The 19,049-nt window shown below is 41.4% G+C and overlaps 1 protein-coding gene across 1 annotated transcript in view; it reads right to left on the bottom strand.

The window, feature by feature from the left end:
• ptprna (protein tyrosine phosphatase receptor type Na) overlaps nt 1-19,049 on the bottom strand; it is a 63,343-nt gene that overhangs the window by 22,096 nt on the left and 22,198 nt on the right. The window contains exons 6-15 of the mRNA XM_056289426.1: nt 18,103-18,247; nt 17,767-17,968; nt 17,207-17,359; nt 15,410-15,535; nt 13,632-13,666; nt 13,291-13,541; nt 5,303-5,389; nt 4,973-5,052; nt 2,969-3,033; nt 451-660 (exon numbers count right to left, since the gene is read on the bottom strand). Coding sequence (XP_056145401.1) covers nt 451-660; nt 2,969-3,033; nt 4,973-5,052; nt 5,303-5,389; nt 13,291-13,541; nt 13,632-13,666; nt 15,410-15,535; nt 17,207-17,359; nt 17,767-17,968; nt 18,103-18,247 — 1,354 coding nt within the window. The remainder of the gene's footprint in view (nt 1-450; nt 661-2,968; nt 3,034-4,972; nt 5,053-5,302; nt 5,390-13,290; nt 13,542-13,631; nt 13,667-15,409; nt 15,536-17,206; nt 17,360-17,766; nt 17,969-18,102; nt 18,248-19,049) is intronic.

The raw sequence follows: 19,049 nt of genomic DNA, 5'->3' as shown, positions 1-19,049 counted from the left end.
CGGTTTGGATAATGGATGGATTTCAAATGATAATATCATTAGTGAGGAATCTTTGTGTGGGCTTCCTCACATAGTCGAAAGACGTGCAAGTAGGGGTGCAATTTAGCGCCCCTACTTTCACGAATTAGAATGATTGTTTGGCCTTGTGATTGACTGGTGACCAATCCAGCAGGGTGTGCCCCCCCCTCCCGATGGCATCTTTACATAATCATCAAGGATCAAAGTTAGTAAAAGAAACATAGAAATAAATGCTTCTTACGCCTCACTGCAGTGAATGCATATGAAGCACAATTCCCCCCCCCCCACCTGGTTTCTTAGATTTTTTCATTGTTCACTGACCCAAACGGTGAATTGTCTCTCATCAAGTTATCGGGTTAGAAAACTGAAAAACCCCAGCCCATTTATTAATGAACACTTATATTATGAAAGCATGAACCTCCCTTTCCCTACCTGGTAGTCAAAGTGCGTCTCTGCCCCTCCCTCCGGCCCCAGACCAAGCTTGCCATTGGCCAGCTGCTGAGCCTGGTGCCTGAGGCAGGCGATGGCCATAGCCAATACCAGCAGTCCTCCTACAACTGCCATGGAAACAAGGGTGATAACAGTCCCGCTGGACCCCTGAGAGACTCTGGTGACCTGAGGGAGACCCCTTAGATCGGTCCTCTGCAAAGAAGGGGTCGAGAAAGAGTGGAGGAAAGATGATGAGGGAGAGGAGAGTAAACAAATTGAAAAAACAGCTGGATTTCTCATCACAAACCCTAATATCTCAACAAAGCTCTATCATACTTTTATAAAATGATTTTTTTTACTGTTTATCTTCCATAGAACCTCAGGAGTAACCAGATTTCAATATTAACTACTGTGGGAAATCTGTTGTCACCCCACCTTTGTGACCCCGCTCCCGAAATCCGAAAAGCCCTGAAAACCGTCTTCTTTATAACCGAATGCATTTTATTCATCACATCACTTTAAATTCGGATTTAATCAAAGCTTTTCGTTTTGCTGTTGCCACAATATACAAGCACCAAAGGTGAGCAGATGTCAGTTGATACAAAATGTAAATACAAAATGATCAGTTGGGCAACATGTAATTACCGTCTAACTAACTTCATTCATTGATCACTTTTCAAAACTGATGTTGCAAAGAGCCTCGTAATATTAAAACACTAAGCCACTATGTGACAAAAGACACAATGAAAGCACAGAGGAAATAAGACCTGTGACACATGCTTTTCATTTTTCGAAGGGATGGAAAGATAACACACTGTCTGTGATCCTGAATAAAAAGGGAACGTGAGTGTGAGATGTATGCATGCGTGCATGCATATGTGTGTGTGTCCGTGTACATAGGAAATGATAAAGTAATATGTTGCCATAGCGTCTGGGAGCCACATTGGGGGTGGAGTCGAGCAGGCACCATGGCAACAAGTGGCATGCCCACTGTTATGAGACGTCGCCTTGGTAACATACTCTGGCCACTTGCCCTCCAGGTGGCTGACACACACACACACACACACACGAATATACAAGCACACAGACATACTATATGTTATCTTTACATTACGAGGCTTGAAAAGAGAAGATGATCTATTCAAGCTGGATCTCGCTTCACAAGCTATAGCACTTATTTCAACAAGGTCTCCCTTGGGTCTTCACATATTCCTACTAATGGTTTCTTACAAGTGCACAATTCAGTAAGCATGAAAGCTGTTTCTTTTAGAGTTCATCCTTTGTTATACTACATTATGTCCTTTTTTTTTTAATAAGGGTACCGCATCTTACTTCAGGTCATTTCTTTTTATGGCACTGCACTCTGCAAAAATTTATACCAAAAACCATTATCAGCTCCTGTCTACCTTTGATGGCAAAGGGCAATGGAGGCAAGAGAAAACAACTATTGATTTTCACCCTAACGCAGTCGGTTTGGTTTTGAAGATGTCCAAAATAAAATATATTTCATTTACTAAATGAAATGTTGCCTAATTTGCTCATGGCCACACAACTTCCTAGGTGGATAAATTCCTTTGATACGCAAGTATTTCAAATTCAAATTTATTGACAGTCAAGTGAGTTCGTAAATGCTATGGATTTCTGACACTAGGCTAAAAAGAAGTTTTAAAGTAGGTATAATAAAAAAAAAAGAGCCTGACTATATCTATGGTAGATCTATATATAAGAAATGCATTACCCCATAAATAACCACACAAATTTAAAAAAATGCAAATTATTTTTGTGCCAACATAAAGTGAAAAAAAAAACGCTTACATTTTGAGTTTGTCAAAATTTGGCAAACATTAACTCACAGTGTGAAACTCTTAAGTGAATATCTCCCAGCAAACAACTCTTGTAAAACTCACCACATGTGGACCGGTTCTCCATGTTTTACTCTGTGTGTAGTGTTCTCTCGCAGATTCTTCCCATTGCACACCACACAACAATCTCTGTGTCTAAACTGTGCCTACTTGCCAGCTTTCTGGCCCCAGGAAAACAGACGGGGATTCTCATATCCTGATATGATATTCACACAGAACACATGAATGCCTCTGGGTTTGCACAGTACATATGAACTGTATAGTCAGCAAACTGCTGAAGTAAGCTCGCCAAAACCAGAAGCTCCGCGATGATGAAATAAGCCATATTCGTCATAGCATGAAAGTGAATGTGCGCAGAGCAGCTGGCTAGTGAGGCTATAGCCTTTCTAAAAAGCTGTGACTCATGCAGGCTTGAACCCAAGGGTGAACGAGTGAGGAGTAATAAAGGAGAAAAAGGAAACAAAGAGTGATTTATCTCCCTGTTGCCGTGACAACCACTCGATATGAATGTGAAAATTGAAGGTGGCAGTTGGGGGGGAGGGGGGGTTACCGAATGACTTTAGGAGGCTTTGTGTGGGTGTTTGTGTGCGTGTGTGTGTGTGTGTGTGTGTGCGCGCGCGTGCACGTGCATCTGTCTACGTGCATGCATTTGTCTGTACCTCTCCGACACCGGTCTGCACAATCTTCAGGCCTGTCTCTGACTCCAGGAAGGTCTTCTCAGATACTTTCATGGCAATCACAGATATAAACATAGAAATATTAAAACAATGCAGACATCAGCGTTTCTTAGATTTTTTTAAAAAGTAAAAAAACTTAGACCATTCTAAAAACAGAATCTTTCTTCTTTTTTGTTAGTTCTCCGAGTAAAAGAGGGGATACTCATGGTCCTTTGATTCAATACCAAATGACTACCTGACATTTCAGCCAGAAGTGGTTATACTTAATTATCAGACAGAAACAACAAACCCACCTCTGCTCCTCTGTCTCACAACCGTGTGTGTGTGTGTGTGCAGGGCTCGAGAGTGCGACCAATTTGGTCGCACATGCGACCAAGATTTTTAAGACTGCGACTGAAAAAAATTATAGGTCGCACTGGTGCACCCGATGCTGCTCGGGTGAACACTGAAATCTCTTTCGTAAGCGCAGCATCTCTCTGTGTTCTCCTGATGGTATTGTGGTCTAAACCAATAAGAGACAGAGCTCGGGCGGGTCCTTGCCTCTGATTGGCTGTGGTCCTTTTCACTGCTCTAAGTAGTGTCAGTTCAAAAAATGCGAGTGACCTGAGCAGGCTGAGCGCCAGAGAACTTGAACGGGAAAATAATAGCCTATAGGTCTACGCGACAAAACGAGTGAAAATGAAGAGAGGTAGAGCCATTGAAAGTTTTTTCATTAAAAAAACGAAACCTACTCCTTCAACCAGCCCTACTGTCACTCCATCCATCTCATCTACCGAGAGTAGGCCTACATCCAACCAAGACACGGAGCCCTCGGCCTCGGTGACGGTCCCTGGGAGAATGCCAAGACCCGGTCCTTCCGTGATAACATCAGACTCGGAACCAGAGGAGACAAACGAGTCTGAGATAGAGCCCGGCCCCGAGAGTCAAATCAAAAAGCCCAAAATATATTCTTTCAGGCGTGACTGGTTAAAACAATTTCCCTGGCTGAGGTATGACAAAGAACGGAACGCAATGCACTGCGCTTACTGTCGGGAGTGTGGTCAGAGTATGGCCGGTAACAGTGCATTCGTCGGAGAGTCGACAACGTTTGGGATCGAGACATTAAAAAAGCACAACTTGTCCAAAAAGCATACTACATGCCGTGACAAGTGTGTAAATACAGTGGCCCCTCTCCCAGCTGCATTTCAGCGTCAGGCTGTATTGATCAGGTCCTCGGAGGAATCAGAAATGATCATAAAATTCAATGTCGCATACAACATTGCCAAGGAGGAAATGCCGTTCACAATATTTAAGTCAGAGATCATTCTAATGAAGAAAAACGGCTTAAATGTCAACCCAACCTACAGCAATGACAAGGCATGCGCGCAATTTATTGGTGTAATAGCCGACACACTGAAAGATAAGACAGCTGCGGACGTTGGAAACGCCACGTATATGTCATTTATGATTGACGGTGACACAGACGTCTCTACAAAGGAGTGCGTGATTATCTACAGCCACATTTTGCGGAAAGGGAGGCCGGTGTTTTATTTTACTTGAAATGTTTAAATCTAACATGTTCAATTTCAGTTCATTGAAGCACTTAAAGCACAAACACTTTTATTTGGAAATGTTTAAATGTTTTAAATGTTCAATTTAAGCTCAGTGAAGCACTTTAAACACTTTATTTTTCTTTATATATTCTTCATATATATATTCTTTATATATTGTGTTTAAAATAAAGACAAGCTTTTTCTACACCTTATTGTTTTAAAAAATAATTCACATTATATGACAAAAGAGCGATAAAAAGGAGACCTTTTGGTGTTAAAGGCGACGCAATAAAAATGTGGGTGCACCTAAATTTTGTGCTGGTGCACCTAAAAAAAAAAGTTAGGCGCACCAGTGCAACCAATGCAAAAAGTTAGTGTAGAGCCCTGGTGTGTGTGTGTGTGTGTGTGTGTGTGTGTGTGTGTGTGTGTGTGTGTGTGTGTGTGTGAGCCTCACCAGCTTTAGCAGCCACCTCTGCTGCAGTCATATTCTGTTCATTCAGGCGGATACGGAATGTCAGAGCAGGACCTACCACGCTGTAAACAGATACACACAGACACATGTGCACACAAGCAATGTAGGGAAAACAAGAACATTAGTTCCATAATTAACCTGTTAAGTTAAATTAAAATTAAACATTACAGCAGGTAAACACAGACAGAGGCATTTTGTCTTTTCTCTCTGTCTTGCATGTGCGCGTGTGCACACATGCACGCACACACACACACACACACACACACACACACACACACACATGAAATGACATGCACATAGTGTTGGGGTTACCTAATGTTGATGAAGCTACTGGTGGTCAGGTGTATTTTATCAGCCAGTAGTTCCAACAGCTTCACTCCATCATACAGAGTCAATTGACTGCAAGGAACACAAACAAAAATATTTCTGTTGTTCTACTTTTCCTCCATCTTCGTCATCATAGGGCATCAACCAAAACAACGGCTGTGTCCTTAACATACAAGCATATATTACTTAGCAGCGCAATCAGTCATAATCTTTGAATTCACTGCTTGAATCTGCTGTCCCCATCTGTTTTACACTTAATACACCAGACCGAGTGTTCTGTTCTGTTTTGTGATGTCTGTTGCACTATTGTAACACTGTTGTATTTCTATTCTGGCATCTGTTGTGACTGCAAGGTCTACTGTCTGTCTACTAGATGTTAACAGTTACACAATGCAGCCTATGAGATATGCACTTTGTTTTATTTGTACACCTGAGGCTGAAATGACAATCAACTTGACATGACTCCAGACTGTAGCTCTGACTCAAAGTGCCATTGAATAGCTGGCATTACTGTTCATATCGAGACCCTGCTGTACTGACAAATATTTGTACTGTAAGTCAATGCAGATAATAATAATCATCATCATTACATTTATATAGCACTTTTCTAGACACCCAAAGCGCTTCACATTGAAGGGGGTAACCCACTTCAACCACCATCAATGTGTAGCACCCACCTGGGTGATGCACAGCAGCCATTTTGCACCAGAATGCTCACCACACATCAGTTTGAGGTGGAGAGGGAGGAATCATTGAGCCAATTACACAGGGGGATGATTAGGCGGCCAGATGCAGACAGCCAGGTTGGGAATTTTGCCAAGACACTGGGAAACCCCCTGTTCTTTGTTATAAGTGCCACGGGTTCTTTAATGACCACAGTGAGCCAGGACCTTGGTTTAACACCTCATCTGAAGGATAGCATCTCCTACAGCACAGTGTCCCTGTCACTGCACTGGGATATTTGCTATTTGTTGTTGTTATTAGGACCAGAGGGAAGGCTGCGCCCTATTGGCCCACCAACACTACTTCTGGCAGCAACTCATGTTCCCAAGCGAAAGCGCCTCCAAGTCTTTATCGGCCCTCGACCGGACCAATGGTTGAGCGAGGAGCACACCCGTCCCCAACGACCAATCAGCGTGCCTCGTCACGGGCCGATCGACTGACAGCGTGCTAGCCTACTGGCAACTGTCGACTCAACTGATGTCCGTCTCCCTGCCATTTTTCGGGACTCCAGGTAAATTTGATAGCAATCTTTTTCATACTTAACATAAGTTCTTGTTATGGATTAAGCGGTTTTCATTTTACTAAGAGATTATTAGGAAATCGGACAACAGTGTCAGTCAGTCTAACGTTACTCGAGATGCGCGACTTGGCTCAGTGTCGGGAGGCTACCGTTGTTAGCCTCGCCAGAAAACATGAAATCACACACTTTCATTAGCTTTATTCAGTCCAACAACAGTCCAGCTTACAATATTATTGTCTTATCTAACTTGATGTGTACCACTGAAGTTACTGGCAGCTCAATTCGGGCTGTAGGCCTATGTTTCTCAGCCCCTCAGCAGATACAAAACAGCCTCTGAGGAACGAGTGGATTGTAGGCTAACGTTACCCTCTATTCTGTATTGTCTCCCAATAATTCTGTTGAAGTTTCATTTCAACTGTATTTGAGAAAGGGTTTCTTTACGGTAACTGCTGTAGAAATATTGTGTGTGTGCAGTGTCACGTAAATTAAATTGCACTTTCTAATATTTTTGTATCAACACAGTGTTGTGTGATACCGGTCAATCTATAGAATCTATTTGAGTTTTAACAATTAAAGGGTAAGCCATTTGAGAGTAGCCTACGAAATAAAATGAGTTTAACTCATAGGACTAGGATACACATGGTTTTGGATAGCAAAATAGGCCATTAGAATACTAATGGGCTTTTAGACAAATTACCTATATTTCTTCATGTTTCACTCCACCAGGTGAACAACAACATGGACAGAGTAAATCAGTGCAGTGTGTGTGATAAGGTCTTCACTGAGAAGTCCAACCTTACACGCCACATGAAAATCCATGCACTGAAGGAGAACCAGTGTGCAGTATCAGCAGCCTCCTCACGTTGCTTGGAAAAGGCGTGGTGAGAAGAGAAGGTAAGATGTTTACATCTTTACAGAGATTAAATGATGTGAGTAGGCTGTTTGCTCGATTAAAAATAAAATGTTAAGCGATTACACAGATAATTATACTTAAAGATCACTTAGGCCCCACTAGATAAACGGTCTATTGAAAAGAACAAAGCTAGATTGTCCAATTTTCAGTTACCATTCTGTTTGTGTTTTTTTTTATGGTTTCACTCAAACCACAACAGATACGTAAACAGAAAGGAACCTCTGCAGAATATCAGACAATCTAATTAATTAAGTTATGTTTTGAATAGACCATATATCTAGTGGGGTCTGAGTGATCATGTAGTGTGATTTTCTATGTCATCACTATATATCTCATTTGTAATGCTTCAAACAGCCAAGTACACCTTTAAATGATGTGAGTAGTTTTTTAAGTGGTAATGAAAGTAAATGCACATTAATTTTATCGTATGCGTTATATTTGCAGGTTGGATTTTGAAGAGCCGGAGCCTGTGAGCCGACCCATTCATCAAGAGTCTGCCACTGCTGAGCCTGCGAACCCACCCATTCAGTCAAAGCCTGCCACAGCCAGCGGAGCTACACCGACCCCTTCAGCCAAAGCCTTCCACGGCCACCTTCATTCGAGCTGCGGTGTCGGGGGCATCTGTGCTCCTGGTAGTTCCTGCACAGCCTCAGGCTCCAAACATCAGTTTTCATGGGCCATCGTGCAGTCAGAGTTTCACAGTGGTAGCACCGCCCGGCCCGCCGCACCAACAACCAAACCAGTCATGCCCAACAAGTCGAGGAGGTCATGCAGTGCTTGCCAAGTACCTCAGTGTGGTGGGCAGCAGAAGCGGTACACACCCTCCAAGGAGAAAGCTGCTGGCTGGGAGTAGCCAGAAGATATTCACCTATTGCCCAGTATCTAGGAAATCCACTACTACTGGTTTTGAAGGTGTTGTGTACACGAGCTATGAGCACTTTAAAAGTGTTGTCGATGAGGAACTGGAAAAGAGGAAATAATTGGGCTCACTCTTCTGCTATGGAAGGTGAGGAACGGCCATGGCCAGGGCAGGTGCTGAGCTAAGAGCAAAATCCAAAGTGAAAAGATGAAGCTCTCAATGAAGAGCTGGTCTCGAAACATGTCACGTTAGCAGAAATAAATGCTTTAATTATTTTGAAGAGTCTGCAGTGTCGCGAGCTTCATCTTTTCACTGTGGATTTCACTCCTATGCTATGCCTTAATACCTCGATATTGGGTCTCTCTAACTTATTTGTGGCTCAATTTTTTCTTTTACATTTTATTTGCAAAGTTCTGTTATTGCACTGTTATTTTAAAGTTATTGCACTGCAAGGTAAGTCCTAGGTAATGTTTAAAAGAGGTGCATAATGTTGTGAAAAGGCTAATTATATTAATCATAGTATAGGTAGTTTAAACAAAGGACAAACATGGGACATTTTAATGTTGAGAAGTGTGGGATTGTCTGTCATTAGGCAAAGCACTCGAGTCAATTTAGTGATGAGGTCAACATGCCAACAGTAACACAAAAAGAAATATTTAAATTGGTATTTTAAAATATATTTCAATAATATTTGAAGTTGTTAATTTGTTTGCAAAATTGTATTCTGCTTTAACATGTGTGATTTCTTATGGGTCTCTGTAAAATGGAGATTTTTTAAAATGGAACAATAATTTACGGAGAAGAAAAATGCCCACTGTCTGTTTTTTTTCCATTTTAATTCTGCTGTTTAAACTGTTAAAATTTGGTGAGTTGATAAATAATAATAAAATAATAATTTTGTCAATAAAAGATTTGTCAATGTCTGTGTGTTTACTAAATGCAAGTTTAGTATTGTTGAAATAAGATGACCCCATAATGACTGGAAGTGACCATGACAGGAAGTGTCTTCTGCTTTGGTGCCATGCCTCTTAAACTAGGAGATGCTGTCAAACTATCCAGCAAGCCTCTGGGAATCAGTCCAGTTAGTCAATAAAAATCTGAAATCTGAGCACGCTTACTTGAATGCGACCTGAAGTGAATGGAATGAAGACTTGTGTGGGAAGGCTGGGTCATCTGGAAACATCAGATTAACCTGAGATTGCCACTCAAAACAATCCAATTGACTGTCTTCTAGATAACAAGTTGTTAGTAAAATGTGCTTAATTGGCATATAATTTAGCATATCATATGATGCAAATATAATAATGGCAATGATACATTTGTCTGTGTTTCTTATTGTGGGGTGTTTACAAAGATGTGTTGAAATGAAATTTACATTGCAATCTTTGTAAATGTAAATATTCATGTCCTGTTAATGGACCTTTCCCTTTTGCTATGCCATAGAATAACCTTTTCTTCTACGGCATCATTTAGGTAGCCATTTTCTATTTGGAATGTTGAGGTCTCCCTTTTGCCATGTCACAAGCAAAAAATACAGACGAAGCTTGTGAGACATAGCAACAATAACTATGTTGCTATGTCTCACAAGCTAAGTCTGGAATGGTGTAATGATGAGGCAGCATGTAATAATGAACAGAGAATAGATGATGAACTGTTAATACGCCACAGTATGCAAGATTGTTTCCACCTGTAGTCCCCATTTACTTTCATTAAATAGAAACCTAGATGCCGAGTGTCAAGCAGGGAGGCACTGGGTATCATTTTCAGAGTATTTGGTATGACCCGGTCGGGGAATTGAACCAGCAATCTTCCGTTTACAGCGCGAGCACTCTAGCGCACTGATCTAGCCCAGAGCTGTCATACCTTTCCCTGCCAGGAGATGGCACAAATTCCCCATATGAAGGCATGATGTCCCAGGATTTGCTCAACCTAGGATCCCAGGGATATGGACTTGGGGGGGTCGTGACCCGTTCCCGGGAGGTCTCCCATCCAAGTACTAGCCAAGCCCACACCTGCTTAGCTTCCGTCATTTGGCAGATCCAGGGTACATGTTGGTACGGCTACTGGCAATGTCCAAGAGAGGAGGTTATGACCTCTACTGTGACTGCTACAACTACTACAGCTGTTACAGTGACAATGGCTGCTGTGGGTAGTATCACAGCTATCATCGCTGAGTGATATTATCAAGCCTTGATCTTTGCTGGGATAGCATCTGGCCTCCCTTTAATTTTAGAGCGACTTTAAAAGGGTAAATGTGTCTACAAATTGGGAGTTCAATCACAGCTTTGGAACTTACTCCATGTTGGTTGTGACGCTAACCAGCAATGTAGCAGAAGTGTAAACAGTGGTGAACGTTGGTAACTTGTGTTGAGGAAGCAGTACCATAATCACATGATGAGTCACATGACCGAAGTAGCACTATATGGAAAATGTGATTTTCACGCTATTCATGGGAAATTTCACAATATCGATATATATATGATAATATCTTTTTATATATGCAAAAATATCTTATTTTAGAATCCAAGAAGAAGAATCCAGTTCATCATATTGAACTGTTTGGTAATGTAAAGCACAATTCATTCATTTATTGGTGTCATCTTTGATCTGAAGGTTGACTTTTACATTCCTCCAGCTATTTTTCTCTCCTTTCCTCTTGAGTTGTTCATATCTTCTTTCTCCGCTCCACCTCTTCATGTTATCTAGTCACATTATGCATTGTCTTCACACTCCCCTATTCCTTTCAATCATCCCTTCAAAAACCCTCATCATCAGCCTTCCACTGGACCCTCTCAGAATGTGCCTCGCAAACTTTCTCTGCAATCTTCTTCATAAAATGCCTGTCTTCTACCAGTTCCAGAATCTTATTATTTGACATAAATCTTCTCTAGCTGATCTTGAGCATTCTCCTGTAACACCATATTTAAATGCATTTATCCTTCTTTTTGCTTCCTCTGTCAATGTCCATGACTCTGATCCATATGTAAGAACAGAAAACATATAGGTTTCAATGATATTTTTTCTTTACTGTGATGTTGATGTTGCTTCTCAGAAGTTCTTTATTCTCCAAGAAAGCCATTTTTGTTTGTCAAACTCTGCATTTAATTTCCTCCAAACATCTTCCATCTTAATAGATCCAAATTCCTGGCCATTTGTATTTGTGCACTCGCTCTAATTCTGAATTCTCCAGTTTAATTTTGATCATGTCAATTTAACCTTTCCCATAATCATTGCTTTGGTTTTTTTTGCTGTTCAATGCCATTCTGTTTCTCTTGCATGCCTGATTTACAGGTTCTAACATTTCTTGGAGTTCCTGCTCATCTTCTGCCAGAGGAACTGTATCGTCAGCATACCTGACAGTTGTCAAGCTCTACCCGTTTATCTGTATTCCTCCTTTCTTATAGTGCTTCTTCGATCATCCTTTCCATGTACAAATTAAAGAGAATTGGAGATAAAATAAATTCTTATCTTACACCTCCTAATATCTACTTCTTCTGTTTCTCCATTTTCCGTAATGACAGCTGCTTTCTGGTTCCAATATAGTTTTTTTTCTCCTTAGATCCCCCCCCCCCCGTTTTTTTCTCCCTAGTTGTACTTGGCCAATTACCCCACTCTTCTGAGCTGTCCCGGTCGCTGCTTCACCCCCTCTGCTGATCCGGGGAGGGCTGCAAACTACCACATGCTTCCTCCAATACATGTGGAGTCCCCAGCCGCTTCTTTTCACTTGACAGTGAGACGTTTCACCAGGGGGATGTAGCGCATAGGAGGATCATGCTCTTCCCCCCAGTTCCCACTTCCCCCCAAACAGGCGCCCCAACTGACCAGGACACATACCCACATCCAGCTCCCCACCTGCAGACACGGTCAATTGTGTGTGTAGGAACGCCCGACCAAGCCGGAGGTAACATGGGGATTCGAACCACTCAGCCCCATGTTGGTAGGCAACGGAACAGACCACCACACCATCCGGACACCCTCCATTCACACTGTTTCTCTTGCAAGCCTGATTTACAACTTCTAACATTTCTTGGAGTTCCTGCTCATCTTCTGTATCGTCAGCATACCTGATAGTTGTCAAGGTCTACCCATTCATCTGTATCCCTCCTTTCTTATAATGCTTCTTCGACCATCCTTTCCGTGTACACATTAAAGAGAATTGGAGATAAAATACATCCTTATCTTACACCTCTTAAGATGTCTACTTCTTCTGTTTTTCCATTTTCCGTAATGACCGCTCCTTTCTGGTTCAAATATAGATTTTCTATTAGTCTTATTTCATGTGCCGGAATTCCTTCTTCTTTCAGTATCTCAACCAGTCACTCTTGGTTTACCTGATCAAAAGCCTTTCGATAGTCTAAAGCACATGTCAAAGTAAAATTTGTTTTCAAATAAAACTCCCTCAAATATTTCCGATATCCTTTTTGTGAGAAATTTTACATAATATATTCTTGTTATCATTAATTTAGACAACAAAATCATATATCTCGATATAACAATATCCAAATTTCATCCCGATGTGATACCATAGAAAGATGATAAACAATAATATTGAATTACTGCCCAGTCCTATACACAAACACAGTGTGCATCAACGGTCAAACATGTCAGCTGTTGCATGCACTTAACATTTTAAGACTCAAGACTTTGTCTCTGCGGCCATTGTTGTTAACAATTCTGCTGTATTGCTTCTCGGTTAAGTACCCCACTTGAATTGGCCTCCAAATCTATGATTGTATCGACCACTTTTTGGATGGGCCCATTTTTTTTTAAAGCACTCTCGCACTCTCACTGAGGTGAGGGCCAATCCTGAAAAAGTCATATTATGTAGGTAATGTGCACAATGTTCAAGCAATTCCAAACACATTCACATGAAAGATTGATGTGATAAACTTGTGTGATCAGTCTGGCTCGATAGCCCAGATATAACAAAGTGTGGTTTAAATCAACACAGTGCTAACCTCTGGTTTGTGACTATGTAGCCGTACTCCTCTTTGGCTCCAATACCTTCATCTGGCGGCAGCCCTTGGTCCTTCAAGCCTTCACCAGCCTCTGCAGGGGTGGCCTGCGGAGGCTGGGGGGCAGATGTAGGTAGGCTAGAGGTTTTGGGAGGAGATGGTGCTGTGGCCGGGGCAGAGGAGGGGACAGGGAGAGTGCTGGGGGCAGTCTTCTCTGGCTTACCAGACACTCGGTCTGTTTTCAACATCTGGGTCTATGGAAGGGGAGAATGGATAATTGTCATTTTAGAGTGATTATGAGCACCATCATTTGTACCCATTGTTTAAGATGGATGCCAACATACTTCCTTGAGAGTGACGAGATCTTTCTCATATGGGCCTGAAGAATTAAGCAGAGACAGACAGAGAGAGCTTTAGAAAGTATAGGCAAACACCTTTTAGCACATGGACTTAATCTTAACGTTTTAAATCGAACCCCTCAACACCTACATCTGTTGTTGGTGTAATTCAATCAACATCCTACAAGCACCAGTTAACACTAGAATGACCGGGATTTCACTCCTACCTAAAACGACCATGGGCCCTTGGTCAGTTTTTAAACTATATAGTCTGTCAAGATAAATACCCAATTGAGATACTAACGCATTGCATATGTTAATATGTCTGTTAGGAAATGACTGACACCAAAATTAACATTTTAACAACTATAATACTATTTTTAAACAATTCAAACTTCAGACAGACATGGTCAAACTTGAAGAGCAAAATTGAAAAAGTGAAAATATTACCTGAACAACAAAATAGAAAATACACATTGCTAATCTAAAAAATGTAACGAGGCCTATAAAACAGAAAATTTAAAAAAAGAACTGAAAATAACTATTGAAACAGCCCCAAACAACGACTGGAACTTAAAAACTATTAGAACAACCATGGGCTGTCAAAATGACGGCCCATGGTTTGTCAAGATTATGGTTGTCAAGATAAATACCCATCCATCCATTCCATTAACTCAGCCGCTTATCCTGCTCTCAGGGTTACAGGATGCTGACGCCTATTCCAGCAATCATTGGGCGGCAAGTGGAGAGACACGCTTGACAGGCCACCAGGCCATCACGGGGATAAATACCCAGTTGAGATATTAATGAATTGCATATGTTAGTATGTCTGTTAAGAAACAACCGACACCAAAATGAACATTTTAACAATTTTAATACTGTTTTTCAAACAATATAAAATCGCCGCTGTCCAACGCCTGTAAATACTGCAACTATGGTGGTAGTCATAGTGCGTCGGAAACGGCAGCTGTAACCAGACATGTTGGAAATAATCAAATTTCAACTTTAGACTATTACTGTGCACTGGAGAAAACTAGTGTGTTTCTAGGACAGAGCAATGAACTTCGCGAAGGAAATGATGCGACCAACACACGTCGTAAATAGTGACATGACGCGCACGACCACGCGCAAATTACGTGCGGCCATTTTGACGGCTCATGGTCGTTTTAGGTAAATCTTATCATAACTTTTTTTTTGCAATTGATCTAAAACTCATTTTGATTTAAATATATGCAATTTTAGGAGCATTCTCAGAGCGGCAGGTCTGTATCTTTTTCTCCCCGCAAAGTTATTAAACTTTGAAAATCCAAAACTGTCAAAATGATGGCCTTGGTCATTCTAGTGTTAAGCACTGCTGCTCTACTCCAAAGAGTACGTTCAAAAAATTATGCTATTCTTTTAGCTGTCACAGGATACCGGAAAAACAGGGTCTGACGACACCCAGTGGTTTTAGAGACACGAAAGATAAGCGAAGAAAAACTTTGTTGATTGTTGTGGGGAAACTGAAATGCAGTGGTAGCAACTGCATTCAAAACTGTACAACAGTTCACACTTACAATCCATGTTGGAAATTGAAAACAATATAATAATTCCTCAAAAGTATCAATATAAAATCCCGCCAAATAGTACCTAACAAGTTTTTTTTTCTTTTCATTAAGGATATTTTAGTTTTACATTCTAAACACAATCATTTAACGCTGCAAAAAAAAAAATCCCTTTGCCCATGCAGTGCTACTACAAAATAGATGTAGGGCAGCGGTCTTATGAGATGGTATCTACCGTACCTGTATTTTCCTCAGTCTGTGTCATTTGCAGGATGAGAGCCAGCTTGTAAAGCTCTGGTGGACTGAGTTCTCTGGGGTCCACGCCGTACCTCTCCAACACTCCAGACATCCTCTGAAGCAAACCGTCTAAGACAGGACAGCACAGTCAACAATACCTGGCTCTGCCTTCATATTGTCCAGGTAAGAAAATAATGACACAAAAGAGGTTATGTCTCATTTCCTTCAATGGTGTAATTTTTTATATCTTTAGCATTTTTTTTAAATTTTGTTGTAAGTGGATGTAGGAGTACTTATCAAATGTGATGTGGTAACTGATCAATAAAATGTGTCTGTACAAGATTTGGTAAGTCACAAACAAGGTTAATCCTATTTTAAGCAGCTATGTAGTGCAACAGCCTTGTAGCAGGTACAGTAGGGTTAAGCAGCTTGCTCAAAGATAAGTGAACAGGCATGGCTGTATGGCAATTGAACCTGGATCTTAAAGGTTGGAGGAAGACCTAATTTTTCTTAATCCAAGGACTTTATGAAGTTGTTTTATAGATGTCCTTCCAAGTCAAATCAAATTTATTCATAAACATTTTTTTTTTTGGGGGGGATTTTTTTCCACCCTTCTTCTCCCCAGTTGTACTTGGCCAATTACCCCACTCTTCTGAGCCATCCCGGTCACTACTCCACCCCCTCTATGATCCAAGGAGGGCTACAGACTACCACATGCTTCCTCCAATACACTGGAGTCACCAGCCACTTCTTTTCACCCGACAGTGAGGAGTTTCACCAGGGGAACATAGCACGTGGGAGGATCACGCTATTCCCCCTCCCCCCCGAATAGACGCCCTGACCGACCAGAGGAGGCGCTAGTGCAGCGACCAGGACACATACCCACATCCGGCTTCCCACCCGCAGACACGGCCAATTGTGTCTGTAGGGACGCCCGACCAAGCCAGAGCTAACATGGGGATTCGAACCGGTGATCCCCGTGTTGGTAGCCAATGGAATAGACTGCCACGCCACCCAGATGCCCCATAAACAGTTTTAACAAAGAGGTTTCTCTGACCGCTCGGTCATCCTGTCATCCCTTTCAGTGATACATAGAAGTCATTTAACTTCCTTAATTTAACAACCGGACAAAAAAAAATGACAGAGAAAGCAGCCCCTAGTTTGAAAAGTTGGAATAATCAGAACACAGCCTTTTGATTAAAAGCAAACTTACTTACCTGTCAATGAACTTAAAATATTGAGCCGATTGAAAATGGTAAGAAAATGGCTTGAGGGAGAGGAACAACAGTTGGCCCAGCCAATTTGTGAAGTCATATCCCAGACACTGACATTAAAATCACAGGTTTAAAGACTGACTTAAGGGTGCTGCACTGTTAAAAGTGACGCAGAAGAATTATTAACAATGACTGTGGCAGAGGAATGCCATAGATCTTACAGAAGTGACTTTTATGACAAAAGCCAAAACATGCTTGCATGTGTCACATGCACTCTGCCTTTGTAAAATCCATTTCGTGTATGTGTACTTATTCACTGAAAATGTTAGCTATTCTTAGTTTTTTCTACTTTATTTGTTGTGATTTACTCTCTGTGTTTTACAATTCCACCAAGACAAATTCGTGGCATGTGCAAACTTGTATGTCTGTCAATGAAATTTAATATTGACCCACTGAACAAAACAAGTAAAATGGAACATTGGCACAATGCAGAAAGAAGCACTTCAATCAAAGAATTGATAAATGCATTACTCTTCTCACGCAGACATCGCACACATATGCATAAGCATGGGTGCGTATCTCTCACCATTGAGTCCAGAAAGGGAGCTGTAGTCCTGAGGAGCCTTCTTATTCTGCAGTGACTGCTGTCTGGCTGTGGTACCAAGTCTGCTCTCTATGGCGTAGTCTCCCACATAGTCCACAGGCAACCCCAGATCCAAATCCTCATAATAAGGGATAGCTGGTCACAGTATGGTGGGTTGTTATGGCAATAGTGATGATTTCCGCTCAGTAGGTATAATGAAAATATTAAAGATCTTAACAACCAAAAATATATCAGAATCATTTTGTAAAGGGTTTTAATAGACAGGCTTGTCTCAAAGTACTTAAAGTAAAAGCACAGGGAGGTAAATACATCAAAACAGATAAAAAAATTAGAGACAAATCCTTGACAGAATAACAATTTTTGTTGTGATTTTGTAATTTTAGTATGCTTTCTTATTATGCTTTAAAGCATATCTTTATTATATTTTTCTATTTACTTTAATTTCTTTTGATTCTGGAAATGTGTATGCCTTTAAAGAGATGCCACAGATACAGAAAAAAGTTATTACTGACTTTTATTGACTAAGACACATCCTGTTTTACCTGCAGGAGTCATAGGAGCTGGCACCCTGTGTCGATAAGAGGGCTGTGAAGATGCCAGGTAGAGAGACACGGCTTCCTGCAGCAGCTGTCTGTCACGTTCACGCTCTCTCTTATTGGCCTGGGACCGTGAGGCTGGGCGGGCATAACCAAGTCCTCCTCCAACAGGGTGAAGGGACCTCTCCGCCTCATCTTGGTACCTGTGCTGTGTTTGGGAAGACAATCAGGTGGTTTGGTTAAGAGTTTGTGTTTATGGGTGAGTGCAGTTGCTTGTTCACACACAGACGTCGTATGTGCCTAAGTAGGCGTGAATTAGTAAGTCGGTGCACGCGTGAGCACCTGGTGGTATGCGTATGGGTCCATGGAGGCAGTCTGCATGTGTAGCGGGGATTGAGGAGGCTCAACGATCATGTAGTCCAGATAGCTGTCTGCAGGAGGCGAGGGTCCTGACTTCGAACTGTGGTGGTGGTTTGGTTGTTTGAACCTGGTAACACGGAGAGAGAGAGAAACAAGCAAAACAGGAAATGACCTTAACCTCTTCAAGGGAAATATTTAAACTTAACCTCTGCTCAACTGCCAAGTAAACAGCTTGTGTCCCAGTACAGGAGGCAGGACTTGCTGGAAAATGGGTGGGAAAAAAATGCATGTGAAAGACCTTTATGGATGACTTGGAATAAAATAGAATAGAATAGAATTGATGATGAAAATAATTACAAAATAATAATAATAATAATAATAATCTGTATTTATAAAAAGGATATTGAATAAGATAAAAGACCAAAAAACAGCTAAAATTGATAGTATTGATTGCTAAGTGGGTTGACACATACATGGAACTTGACTTGGCTCGATAATCTTATAAAACACACACACACACACACACACACACACACACACACACACACACACACACACACACACACACACACACACACACACGCACAAAATGCTACAGTCTATCAGTTAAATAATACCTGCATATCTAATTACTATATCAAGGGGAGAAAAGTGAAGGGCAATAATCAGTATGACTGGATGTAATAGGGACAATATGATAAGCCCCAATAGGGAACATAGGGAAAGACAGATTACATTAATAAATTAAGACAATGCAACAAGGATAAAACAGAATCAAGGCCATCCATCCATTATCCAAGCTGCTTATCCAACTAGGGTTGTGGGATGCTGGAACCTATCCCTGCAGTCATTGGGCGGCAGGCAGGGACACACCCTGGACAGGTTGCCAGTCCACCACAGGGCCAACACATTCACACCTAGGAATAATT

This window comes from Lampris incognitus, chromosome 11 (assembly GCF_029633865.1).
Source record: "Lampris incognitus isolate fLamInc1 chromosome 11, fLamInc1.hap2, whole genome shotgun sequence".
NCBI lineage: Eukaryota > Metazoa > Chordata > Actinopteri > Lampriformes > Lampridae > Lampris > Lampris incognitus.
This window is presented reverse-complemented; position numbering and strand designations above follow the sequence as displayed.